We start from the raw sequence: 12,406 nt of genomic DNA, 5'->3' as shown, positions 1-12,406 counted from the left end.
TGTTTCAGCTTCGCCATTCAGTGCTGGTTACGCACCAACCTAACTAATGATACATCCGAGATGGCGACATGTTCAAAAGACGGTCAGGGAGAGGGTGCACTTGCCGATCTGTGAGGGATGTGTGATGAGTAGAGGGCTCCTGAATAACTGGCTGTATGCTGCTCCCCATCTGCCCAGTCAGTCTATCCCCCTTGTCGGCCAACGTTGCTTCACCCAACAGCCAGTTGTTCATCGACCCTCACCGGGCCTTTTATTTGTCCCGCATGACACGCTGACCACGTTTCGAAAAGGCCCGCAATGCAACATGGACGACGACTCCACAAGGGCGATTGGCGATGTAATAATACTCCGGGCTGCGTTGCGCGCGATCTACCATACGATTGGCGCCTTGGCATGCATTGTGCTGGCAATGCGTGGCAATATGGCAAAGAAGAACATGTTCTGAAAAGCTGGTCTGCTAAAAATACTGGTAAATAATTCATACTGCATGTAGCTACAAAGAAAACCACCTGGGGAGACGTTTTGCCACCATTTACAGCTCCTCGCTCTCCTCCCCCCCGTGCGACAGGTCCTTTTCCGGATCGGTAATCTCGTCCTTGCTAGGATTGCGGACGGCATCCCAGAACTTGGCGCCGCCCTCCTTGTCGTCGGCAAAGAGGTGATCGAGGACCATGCGCTGGGGCGTCTCGCCCATCCACTGAAAGAGGGAAAAGTCGCGGAAGCGGTCGGCGCGGAAGATTTCGAGCATCTCGAGCGGCTCGTCGCCAATGTTCTCGACAAAGTGGCCCATGTTCTTGGGCACGATGCCGACGTCGCCGGCGACGTAGTTGAAGGTGCGGGCGTTGCCCTCGGCGGCGAAGACGGTGACGCGCGCCTTGCCGCGGATAAAGTACGACCACTCGTCGGCGACGGGGTGCCAGTGCATCTCGCGCAGCGCGCCCGGCTCGATGACGGCGTGCGCCGCCGCCACCGTCTTGGAGATGGGAAAGTTGGTGCTGTCCGTCACGCGCACCTGCCCGCCCGACGTCGTCTTGGGCGTCTGCGCGAGCATCTTGTGCGTGAACTGGTACTCGGACCGCTTGACGTGCCGCCCGCGCGGCCGCTCCTCGTCAATGGCCCCCGGCTGCGAGCCCTGGAAGATGTACTTTTCGCTCTTGGGCAGGTGGTCAAAGACTTCGGGCGCGAGGTGGAAGTTTTCGGCAATGACGCTCTTGGGCGTGTGTGCTGTGTGCGTCGTGTCAGTCATCAAGTTGTCGTGGGAAAGAAGGGCAACGCACCCAACCAATCAGTCAGGATAAAGGTAGACTCTTCAGAGAAGCCGCCGTCGTCGAAAATGAGCAGAAACTCGGTGCCGTTCTCGCCCAGGCCCTGCAGCGAGTGCGGGACGCCGCTGGGAAAGTACCAGAGGTCGCCCTGGTTGAGGTCGTCGATGAAGTTGCCGCCTTCGTAGTCGAGCGCCGTGACGCGAACGCTGCCCTGGAGCACAAAGGCCCATTCGGCCTCCTTGTGCCAGTGCAGCTCGCGGATGACGCCCGAGTCGAGTCTCATGTTGACGCCGGCGAGCTCAACGCTGGCGGGAAGCTCGCGGACCGTTGTCTGTCGCGTCCATCCGCCCTCCTACAAGGTACCCCAACTGTCAGTCAAGTGCGCCCGTCAGACATGATTGCCAAGGCTACGTACCTCAATGCGCGTGTGCGAGTCGGTAAAGCTCCAGCGCATGTTGGCGACGTTGCCGTGGTCGGTGCTGGGCGGGCGGACCAGGTCCGGGCTCTGGCGGGCGCGGTCGCGGTTGACGGGGCCGAGGACGCTGGCGCCGTCGCCGTTGCGCCAGGGCAACGGGTCGAGGTCGTCCTGCTCCGGGTCGACGTAGCGATCGAGCTTGTCGCGGTGGCCCGGCGTGTAGGGCCGGTGGTGGGCGCGGCGGGCATACTTGTCGGGCAGCGCGAGGCCGTTGAGGAACCGCTGCTGCGGGCTGTCCCTGTGCGGCAGCGCGGCGGCCAGGCCGGCGAGGAGCAGGTGGCACGTCGTGAGCTTCATGCTGTCTGTGCTGGGCAGCACTTGTGTGTAAGAATAGGCTGGTGTAAGTGGTAGCGTAGCGATAGTGATGATTGTCACAGAAGAGAAAGAGATGGAAGGGACAGAACGAACAGTGTCTACGAGGCAGGAAGCTTTTTATCTAGGACGGCTAAGTCGGATGCTAGCTACGAGTCGCTTCCGCAGCTGGGGTTGGACAATTTGGGTTTGGTTGCGTGCTTGACGTAGCCTCCCTCGTCTGAAATAGCTAGAGGGGATGGGCATGGGCGAGATCGGGATGTGTGGTGTGGTGTCGCGTGGCGCCGGAGGACAGAAGAAGCCCCGGGGGGACACGGCGAGAGGGGGATCGGCCAGCCTCGCATTAACAAATGCCGCGGGCATCAAAGTAAAACAACCTCCAACTGAGGCTGGCTGTGGCGTTGGGTGGAAGACGCAGCGGAGGTGTCCGAATTGATGAATGGTGGTGGCTGCCGTCATGGATAACTACCTACCTACCTGAGGTAAATTATAAAGCGGCAGCAGTGTTGCAGTGGCTGCAAAGGGGAAAAGGGCAATTTACAGGGCACTCAACCCACCAAACTCCTAGACTCCCTACAAGCACTTTCTGCTTCCTGGCTGTGCTCTCTCACGTCTCCTGTGTTGTACCGCTGTAGATGGGTGAATAATTTTCTTAAAAAATACCAAGCTCATGACGATACAATACTCATCAGTCTGGAATTATTTCAACTCAAACCCCCCTCGTGCGGGTATGCTAACTCGGCAAGTGCAGAGCACACCCCCGGAGCCAAGTCCGGAACACACCGGGAGACTCCCTACACGCCCTATAGTTATAGTGGGGGAGATCCCTACACGCCCTGTAATGACAGTGGGCTCTACCACTAAGGTACCTACTAGTTAACCCCGCTCAACCACTCCAGTGGGAATTTTAGCAATTTTAGCTTGTTAGAGTCGGCTTCTTGGTGGCTTTCTTTGCATGTGCTGCTGAACAGAGAAAACGCTTCTCGCTGAGCACGTCAGGAGTATTTTATTTGTCCCGCATTCTCTTCTTCAGCACTCTAAGGTAATTATTAAAGACAATTCTCGACATACCTACAAGTCGTCCTCCCACCTACCTGTCCAAAACAAACCACCCACCACCTCCACCTCCCTATACAAGTGCCTCACAGAAACAACTCTCATAAAGCCGGCATCCGGCCTCTTGCTCGTCCGTCTACTTGTTCCAATACCCCCGTCACGGACATACAAAACTCACACCACTTTCCGCTGTCAAAATCGAACCACTTTCTACCAACCCCATTTTCAACGGGGAAAAATACCCCGTTGAACCAATTCGTTGCTATTACGGCCCCTGCTATTGCCACCAGAGTTCCCAGCCTAGCCTCGGACAAGCGCAACGACGCTTTTGGTCTTAAAGACTAAATACAGCCCTTTCTCCCGCGCAGCCAAACTCACCTTTGTCCCATCTCGCTATCCCCCCCCCCTCATTTTTCCCTCCCTTTTCTTTGGGTAACTGCCGTGTTGGTTGTTCTTTTGCGCCTTGTCATTTACACATACAACCAAAAAACCCGACATGGCAGGCTACGGCAGCACTGCCGCCTCGCGGCCCGCTCACGGCTCCGATCCCGAAGCGCAGCCGCTGCTGGGCAAACTACCGTCGTCGCCGGGCGCCGCCGGCGCCGCCGGCATCACCAAGATCCGAAAGACGCTCCACGACGACGTCTCGCTGTCCTGGTCCGACGTCATGCTGCTCTTTTGCTACGTCGTCACCGGCCTGCTCGACAGCGCCTCGACCCAAGTCTGGGGCGCCTTTGTCTCGATGCAAACCGGTACGCCGGCGAAACTGCACGTTATCATGTTGAACCCCAACCACTAACACACACGGCGCGCCAACTCGCTAGGAAACACCGTCTTTGTCGCCCTCGGCATCGCCTCCCTCTTCTACCCGCCCGTGAGCCCACGCCTGTACCGCTCCGGCATCTCCCTGCTCGCCTTTTGCGTCGGCTCCTTCCTCTTTGCGCGCTTCCACCGGCTCGTCTCGCCGACGCGCCGCTGGGTGCTCTGCGCCTCGTTTGCCGCGCAGGCGCTGCTCACCGCCGCCGCCGCGCTCGTCGTCTCGCACACGCCGCCGCCCGCCGGCGACGACGCCGTCGACTGGACCGTCCTGCTGCCGCTCGCCCTCATCGCCTTCCAGAGCTGCGGCCAGGCCGTCGCCAGCCGCGCCCTCCGCCACAACGCCCTCACCAGCGTCGTCCTCACCAGCATCTACTGCGACCTCTTCTCCGACCAGCACCTCTTCCGCCTAGACAACGTCGACCGCAACCGCAGGGCCGCCGCCCCGCTGCTGCTGCTGCTCGGCGCCGTCGTCGGCGGCATCTTTGCCCACTCGCCCGTCGGCATCCAGGGCGCCCTCTGGACTGCTGCGGCTTTGAAGCTCGTCATGGTCGTCATTTGGTTCTTCTGGCCTGAGGAGCCGACAGAAGATGACGACTAAGGGTCGGAGCAGCGTGTACATAGCACATTGGCTCTCCCAAATAGAGAAAAAATAAATCATTTTTAGGTTCAGAGTGTTGCAGGCGTTACCCATTCTTCTGGATGGATCTCGAAGAAAGATGCATCCCACAGACGCATATCGTGTCGTTGTCCAGAAGGATATAGGGTAGTCGGCGGTTGACAGGCCGATGACCGGCTCCGCCAATCCTCGGTCGTATCAACCAATTTAAAGGTGAAAACTCTCAAAACTTATTTACTGTAGATTTTGAATAGATTTCTTTTTGCAAAGTTCAATTCTTCCAAGTTGAGGTGTAAACGGCAAACTATTCACGCACGTGGACAAACTAGATATGGATGGACGGGTAAGGGTAGACCGATTGTCTTCAAGCCACCATCTCCAATCTCTTGGCCCGGCCTGTCGCAGCTCAACCTTTCGCAGTTCCATGCTCTTGACCGACGAAATGCACAACTTATATACAAAGCTGCTCCATTTCGATTCCCTAATACCCTTCTCGGACCGGAGCACATCTCCGAGCACGCAGTGACCCCGTGCCCAGCTCCGTTCCCCGCATTCCCCATCTTTGGCGCCGGACACCGGACATTAGCTTGGGGCGGGTGGACAAGGGGCCCCCAACGGTTCATTTATTTTTCTTTGAGCGGGACGAGGAGAAAAAAAAACCCCAGCCTTTCCTCCTTACCGCAAAACTCTTCCTTGGCGGAAAAACAAACGACGTTGCCAATTAAGAGTCGCATTGTTCGCGCGCGTGCTAACGAGGTCATGTCGTCCAAGATCGAGGACGCCGTCATGGCTCATCAGGTTGACGTCGAAAAGGACGTCGTCAAGGAAGAGGTACGTGACGGCCCTCACGCCCGATGGACAGAAAAAAGCTTCCGGTCAATAGCAGCGTAAAACTGGCGTTGCTGTCTCATTTACCACCGTCGTACTTCGCAACTGACCCCGCCGACTACAAGGACACCACTCGCGACGACGTCTCCGACGCTGACAAGCCGCCCAGCGACGAGGAGCGGCGCCTCGTGCGGCGGCAAGACGCGCGCATCGTGCCGCTCTGCGCCGGCATCTACTTCCTGTGCTTCCTCGACCGCGCCAACATTGGCAACGCCAAGGTGCTCAACTCGTCGACGCGCGACGACATGCAGCACACCACGGGCATGTCCGACTACCAGTTCGTCATCGCCCTCATGGTCTTCCTCGTCGCCTACGCCGTCTTCGAGGTCCCGAGCAATATCCTGCTCAAGAAGCTGCGGCCCAGCCGCTGGCTCGCCTTTCTCATGTTTTGCTGGGGCGTCATGACCATGTGCCTTGGCGCCGCGCGCAGCTTCGCCAGCGTCACGGCCGTGCGCTTCCTGCTCGGCATGTTTGAGGCCGGCCTGTTTCCGGGCCTGATTTACTACTTGACGTTTTGGTACAGGCACAATGAGCGAAGTGTCCGGTGAGTTGGCTGTAGACAATGCGCATGCAGAGGATGTATGTAGTTGAGTCAGAAAACGGGATTGGCTAATGTGGCCGGACAGAGTCGCCTTCATTCTGGCGTCGGCTACGCTGGCGGGTGCTGTAAGTAACACGGCTGTTCTGGATCTGATCATGCACGGGCGGAAACAAGACAAGACGAGAAGGAAGCAAATCTAACATTGGCGCGACAGTTTGGCGGCGCCATTGCCTACGGCATCGGCCACATGAACCACGCGGCCGGCATCGCAGGCTGGCGCTGGCTCTTCATCATCGAGGGCATCCCCTCGGTGCTCTCCTCCTTCCTGGTGCTCTTCTTCCTGCCAGACTACCCGGAGACGGCCGGCTGGCTGACCGAGGCTGAGCGGGCGCTGGCCGTCGGACGCCTGCGGCACGAGGGCAGCAAGGGCCACGACCGGAGCATGAGCTGGCAGGATGCCAAGGCGACGCTGACTGACTGGCGGCTGTACGCGCACTACATCATCTATTTTGCCATTAGCCCGCCCTTTGCGAGCCTCAGTCTGTTTACGCCGTCCATCACGCTGGGCTTGGGGTACCGCGACCTGACGGCGCAGCTGATGACTGTGCCGCCATGGGCTGTTGCGTACGGTACGTATGGAAGGGGCGACTTGTGGTTCGCTGGACCCGGATTTGATCAGGCGCTGACATATTTTTTTTTTTCACAGTTTGTCAGATTCTGGTTGCGCTGTCCGCGGACAGATTCAACGCGCGCGGCTACCATGCCGCGGGCGCCGCCCTCGTCGGGGCCACTGGCTTCATCATCTCGGGGGCGCTGCCGCCGGACGCGTACAAGGCGCGGTACGGCGGGCTCGTCATGGCGACGGCGGGCGCGTTTGCCTGCATCCCGCCGCTGCTGGGCTGGCTGACGTCCAACGTGGTGAGCACGGCGGCGGTCGGGCTGGCTATTGCGCTCAACGTGAGCATCGGCGGCGGGCTCGGCCAGATCCCGGGCGTGTGGATCTACAAGGCGAGCGAAAAGGCAAAGGGCTACCCGACGGGCCACTGGACCAACGCGGGCTTCTTGCTCTTTGTCACGGCGGTGTCGCTGGGGCTGCGCGTGTTTTACGCGCGCAAGAATGGGCAACTCGCAGCGGACGCGGCGCGGCGCGGCGTACCGGCGCGGTTGTACAAGCTGTAGGGAGGAGCTATCGGGAAGCGGAGGAAGTTATTGGGCCGTGCTGACGTGGTTTAGAGATGGTAAGTGAACACTATTTCATGTAAGCAAGGTTGAACGCGGAGTTTGAGGTGATGCAACGCAAGTGGCTGGCGGAAGCCGTGAGTAGAGAAAGTCTGGGTGGTATCTTAGAGTGGAGAAATGTACGTAATTGATGTTAACTTGTGCTCGTGAATGTGAAACCGGTACGGATACATCGGGAGGGTCCGATCTGGGGTTCGTTAAGTGACATCACCGATGGCTTACAAGGTTGTTGATGAGCCGCGTTCAACAAGGGTTACTACATCCTGGTAGGGAGCACGAGCTAGCGAGAGAACGAGGGAAAGCAGGGATAAGAAAACGGCACTTGATGTTTTGCTCGTTGCTTGTTTGTGCTCATGATGATGGATAGTTGGGGTGATGAAATAAGGTTGTTGGCGGCTGGGGTCGTTTGTGAACAGATGGGCTCAGTTCAATGGTGACGTACGTACAGCATGCAAGGCGAGAGTCAGTTGCGAAGAAGCTTTCCGAATCTTGGCTGGACTGGATGCCAACTCGATTGTGAAACTTGGTGGCCGCGACTAGAGTTTGTGGGGACGCGTCCAAGGCAGACAAAACGATAGCGGAGTGTCAACGGTGAGGGCGCGGGGATGCAAGAAGGGTCCCTGCCTACTGGATGGCGCTAACAGGTCAACTGTCAACTGCCAATTGCCAACTTGTAGATATAGAGAACTGGGCAGAGCGTAGATCGCGGCAGGTTTGAGGCGGCCAGGTGACTGTCGAGCCGTGTGCGTTGGCGCGGGGCTGAAGTCGATTGGGCGGGTGCTGCCTGGCGCTGGCAGGTGAGGAGGGTGCGATGCTGACACGATTAGACTGGCGGGATAGACAGGATGATGAGCGAGGCCTGATTGTTTATCGGATATTTGTAGGTAGACCGTTCGCTGGATAAAGCGATGATTATGCACGATGGGTGGTTAGTTGGTAAGGTAGTTGTTTGGTGGTTGCTGATGATGGTGGCTACGACGAGTGAGGCTAGCGCGGAAACAAGAAACGTTGGCAAGTTGGCAGTTGGCCAGCAAGTATGTTCAAGTGACAGTGATGGATAAAAGAAACACCATCTCAACAAGTTATTCAGTCAGTGGTGATGGGTAAGCTGTTGGGCGGAGCGTGAAGCAAATATGTGCAGGCGCTGGTCCCCCACTAGACACTAGACGTAGCAGGTACCAGAATTAGGTAGCTGCGGGGTGCGACCCAGATATGACGTAGTTGGGAGTGTCATGAAAGGTTATCAACCCGCTGGGAGTGGTCTTGACAGTTGGGAAGAGAGCTCATTTGCACTTGTGCCATGTTATCACCTTGTCGGAGCAACCCAGAAGCTTGGCAAACAAGTGTCCAAGGCCCGCTGGCAGTGGAGTCGGAAAGCCACGAGAGCCATCAGCCATCACCAGCACCAGCAATCAATAAGTATGCAGGTCAAAGAAAGTAACACAAAGGTTCTAGACTTGTCGCCGGAATAGACAAAATAAGAGTAAACCCAGGCGTGACGCTGCGCGCAGCCTTGCATGGTGATATCTGACTGAGGGACGGGCAGTCAGAGAAGTGAGGTTATCGGGCGCACAACCTCAGCCGCAGGCATGAACCACCAGAACCACTGCCTCGCATCATGCACGTAAGCTTGGCAAACGGAATTGCGAAAGCCCAGCAACCCAGGTAGGCAACAAGGGCGGCAGGTTCGGGGGCAGCCAGCCGCAGATCTGCAGAGAATCAACAGGTACCTACCTAGGTTGCTAGCACACATCGTTCTGTCGTGTCGCTCTGGGGCCAACGGTCATCTCATGCACGCCGTGGAACATTGTACCAGCCGAGATCTCGTCATTGCATGATGCCAACCAGTAGGTACTTACCTAGGTAGGTAGCTAATGTTGGCAGATTAAGACACTCGATATGCTTGCTGTACCACTTTTGGCAACATCATGGCCATCATTCTGACTTCACAAAGGCAACAGGGCAGAGTTAGACAGCGTTGAACTTCAACTAGTGGTGACGTATCAGTGATTCAGCCTCTGGAGCCCACTGTAAGTAATGGAGGCGGCGCCCGGCTGCGTTGAGCAACTGTAGCGCCCTGTATTTTCAGGCCCTTCCCGTTTCTCAGCGTCTCCCTCCACTTCTGCCTTCTGCGGCTTCACGCTGCCTTCGCTTGCTAATCAAAACCAAACCCAGGAAAGGTTGAACCCCCCTCTCCGTCCCTTTGCCCTCTGCATACCTAGGGATCTAGTCATCTTCACTGGCCGTTTACAATTCTGTGCCTATTCCTTTCTGCTTCTTTCCACCTCGAATCGCCCAAATTCTACTCCTTCTTCTCTTGTTCCTCGCTTCCCACTTCTAGAATCGCTGCAACCCCTCCATCAGCCCAGGCCCGTTTGCCGTACGTCATCCCGTCGACTCCGGCTGCGTGCAAGGCTCTCCTCTCCTCTCTCAACTCAGTAACCCCGCCACAAATCTGTTCAGGCCCAGGCCCAGCCCGCCTGCTCCAAAACCACGCAAAAAGCTCGATCAAACCTCTGGTTTCGATCGCATCTCCCTTCGCCGTCAGCCTCATTTTCGCCCGCTTTTGCTTCCGCGCTGCGCCAAATAGCCTCGTCTTGAGCAGCCTGGCCAAAAGTACAAGAATCACGACTTGTCATAATTCTTAGCGCGCGTGTGCCACCAGACAGAACAGACACCTTCTGTCTGTGATGCCGCCATGTCGACCATCCAGCAGTTAAAGAATTTCATTCGGCACGGTAAGAGTTCTTTTCCGCACGCTCTGCCGCAATAACCCTGCAGCGTACCAAGACTCGCGCTCTACTGGCCGGTCATCGTGGTGCACACTTGTCGACTTGGACTAATCCGCCTTTTGTTACTCTAGGCAAGCAAGCCCGTGCCCCCAACGAAGAACCTGCCCGAAAGGCCGAATCCTCACCCAAGCAGTCCAACACAAACGACAAAAGAAAGTCGGCCTCGGATCCTACTAACGTCCAATCTGCTGCCCCCGACTTGCACTCTGAACCTGCCGAGAAGGTGGCTCGCAAGGAAGATTCCGCTAGCATCCGTGCAAGTCGACGCGTTGACGACGCCAACCTTGCCAAGCTTGTCGCCGAAGAAAATGCCTCCAAGACAAAATTTCCCCAATACCCCGGACTCGAGCGATGGGTCCTTCTCGAGAAGATGGGCGACGGCGCCTTCAGCAACGTCTATCGCGCTCGAGATACCGAGGGACAATATGGCGAAGTCGCCATCAAAGTTGTACGCAAGTATGAAATGAATAACATGCAGGTAAGTTCTTTCAGGCGGTGTGCTTCATGAACGCCGCCCTGTACTTTTCCTCTTGTGCTTCTCTTGCGCATCTCACTACACATGCTCCCCCATTATCCATGAACTTTACCAACTGGGGGGGCCTCGTGCTCTTGATAGGGAAACGATCGGATGCATCCAGAATTCAAAAGAGCGCCCAAGGCTGCCGAGGTGCGACACCACCCTCCCTACCCGGTGCCTCCAATTTTCGTCATACCCCTTTGATTTCCTGTCTTGAGCTTCCCTACCAGTGTCTACGGCTTCACATTGAATCTAGCCTACACGAATTAACTATCAAACTCATGCTAATTATGCCCGTTCTCTAGCGCGCCAACATCTTGAAAGAAGTCCAAATCATGCGCCAACTCGACCACCCCAACGTCATCAAGCTCATTGACTTCTCTGAATCAAAGCCTTACTACTACATCGTTCTCGAGCTCGCTCCGGGGGGCGAGCTGTTCCATCAGATCGTCCGTCTCACATACTTTAGCGAAGAACTTTCAAGGCATGTTATTGTCAAGGTCGCCAAGGCCCTCGAATACCTACATGAGGAAAAAGGTGTCGTTCATCGGTTAGTCTCCCATGACTTGCGTTGCAGCTGCGCCAATACTTACTTTTCTTAGCGACATTAAACCCGAAAATATTCTCTTCAACCCCATCGATTTTGTTACCGCCAAGGTTCAGAAGCCCAAGCAGCCCGGCGACGAAGAAAAAGCCGATGAAGGTGAATTCATTGTTGGCGTCGGCGCTGGTGGTATTGGTGAAATCAAGATTGCCGACTTTGGCCTGTCCAAAATTGTGTGGGACAAGCAAACCATGACGCCCTGTGGCACCGTTGGTTACACTGCACCCGAAATCGTCAAGGATGAGCGATACTCCAAGTCTGTTGATATGTGGGCGCTCGGTTGCGTCTTGTACACCCTGCTCTGCGGATTCCCCCCTTCTACGACGAGAGCATCGAGGTTCTCACCGAAAAAGTGGCCAAGGGCCAATATACTTTCCTGTCCCCTTGGTGGGACGACATCTCCAAATCGGCCAAGGATCTCATCTCCCATCTCTTGACTGTCGACCCTGAGAAGCGCTACACTATTACTGAGTTCCTTGCCCACCCTTGGGTTCGTGCCAGCGGTCCTACCCCACGCGAGGAGCGCAAACCGGAAGCGCCGCTTCGCGCTTTTGACCCCTCAAAACTGGACGACAGGCGAGTCGATTTCCGCTCGCCTGGTGCCGTTAACCTGAGAGAAGTTTTCGATGTGGGCTACGCTGTTCATCGCCAAGAGGAAGAGGCCAAACGACGTGCACAGATTGGTACCCGTGCTGGCCCAGGGCGCCCCCTAGGCGGCTTGAATGAGGCAGATGAGGAGGAAGAAACGGAGGTTGATAACCAGCCTCAAGGTGGCGCACGTGTCCTGGAGCAAGGCATGCGCAAAGCCAGTATTCAGGACCAAGATACCAACACCCGAGGGAGGGAGCGTGAACGCGCGACCAACGACAAGGGTTACGGGCAGCACTCGTCAGCAGTTACGGCTGCGGCCAGGCAACAGGTCCGCGACCGAAATCGCAACAAGGGGCCGTTTGAGCTCAACCTTGACAACGCGACCCTGCTCGGCAAGAGAGGGAAGAAGATGCCAATTGTTGGCGCATGAAGGAATGACGAATATAAGTGACAAAACCACGAATCAAATAAGACGCAAAACGAGCCACCTTGAGTGGCACTCGTTTTTTATTCGATATACACATACCCAATCACAGCAACGTGTTTTAAGGGGAAACACTGTTCGTATTGTGCCGAGGGTTGCAGCCACGGCCTCGTCACCCAGTACACGCCGAGGGTGATGGTATACTCTTTCAGGAGACCAATAACGGCAGTGGTCTGGACTACACCCATGGCCAGGCGCGATGGAGTA

The 12,406-nt window shown here is 56.5% G+C and overlaps 4 protein-coding genes across 4 annotated transcripts; 3 read left to right on the top strand and 1 right to left on the bottom strand.

Moving 5' to 3' along the window:
* Positions 1-532: 532 nt before the first annotated feature.
* CCM_00137 (oxalate decarboxylase oxdC) lies at positions 533-2,037 on the bottom strand (the record flags this gene model as incomplete). The annotated part of the gene is made up of 3 exons (XM_006665297.1): positions 533-1,224; positions 1,278-1,617; positions 1,681-2,037. 3 exons carry the CDS (start codon positions 2,035-2,037, stop codon positions 533-535), a joined length of 1,389 nt encoding a protein of 462 aa, XP_006665360.1.
* A 1,567-nt stretch (positions 2,038-3,604) lies between these two features.
* Positions 3,605-4,525, top strand: CCM_00136 (DUF1275 domain protein; the record flags this gene model as incomplete). The annotated part of the gene is made up of 2 exons (XM_006665296.1): positions 3,605-3,860; positions 3,933-4,525. 2 exons carry the CDS (start codon positions 3,605-3,607, stop codon positions 4,523-4,525), a joined length of 849 nt encoding a protein of 282 aa, XP_006665359.1.
* A 777-nt stretch (positions 4,526-5,302) lies between these two features.
* On the top strand, positions 5,303-7,151 carry CCM_00135 (MFS transporter, putative; the record flags this gene model as incomplete). Its single annotated transcript, XM_006665295.1, has 5 exons — positions 5,303-5,374; positions 5,497-5,975; positions 6,058-6,097; positions 6,187-6,601; positions 6,679-7,151. The coding sequence occupies 5 exons, from the start codon at positions 5,303-5,305 to the stop codon at positions 7,149-7,151; spliced, it is 1,479 nt and encodes a 492-aa protein (XP_006665358.1).
* Positions 7,152-9,909: 2,758 nt separating this feature from the next.
* On the top strand, positions 9,910-12,145 carry CCM_00134 (calcium/calmodulin-dependent protein kinase, putative; the record flags this gene model as incomplete). Its single annotated transcript, XM_006665294.1, has 5 exons — positions 9,910-9,949; positions 10,075-10,481; positions 10,826-11,070; positions 11,123-11,403; positions 11,478-12,145. The coding sequence occupies 5 exons, from the start codon at positions 9,910-9,912 to the stop codon at positions 12,143-12,145; spliced, it is 1,641 nt and encodes a 546-aa protein (XP_006665357.1).
* Between the last annotated feature and the right edge of the window lie 261 nt (positions 12,146-12,406).

The sequence above is a fragment of the Cordyceps militaris genome (assembly GCF_000225605.1).
Source record: "Cordyceps militaris CM01 unplaced genomic scaffold CCM_S00001, whole genome shotgun sequence".
Taxonomy (NCBI): Eukaryota; Fungi; Ascomycota; class Sordariomycetes; order Hypocreales; family Cordycipitaceae; genus Cordyceps; species Cordyceps militaris.
The sequence above is the reverse complement of the archived record's forward strand: the minus strand, read 5'-3'. Positions and strand labels throughout refer to the sequence as shown.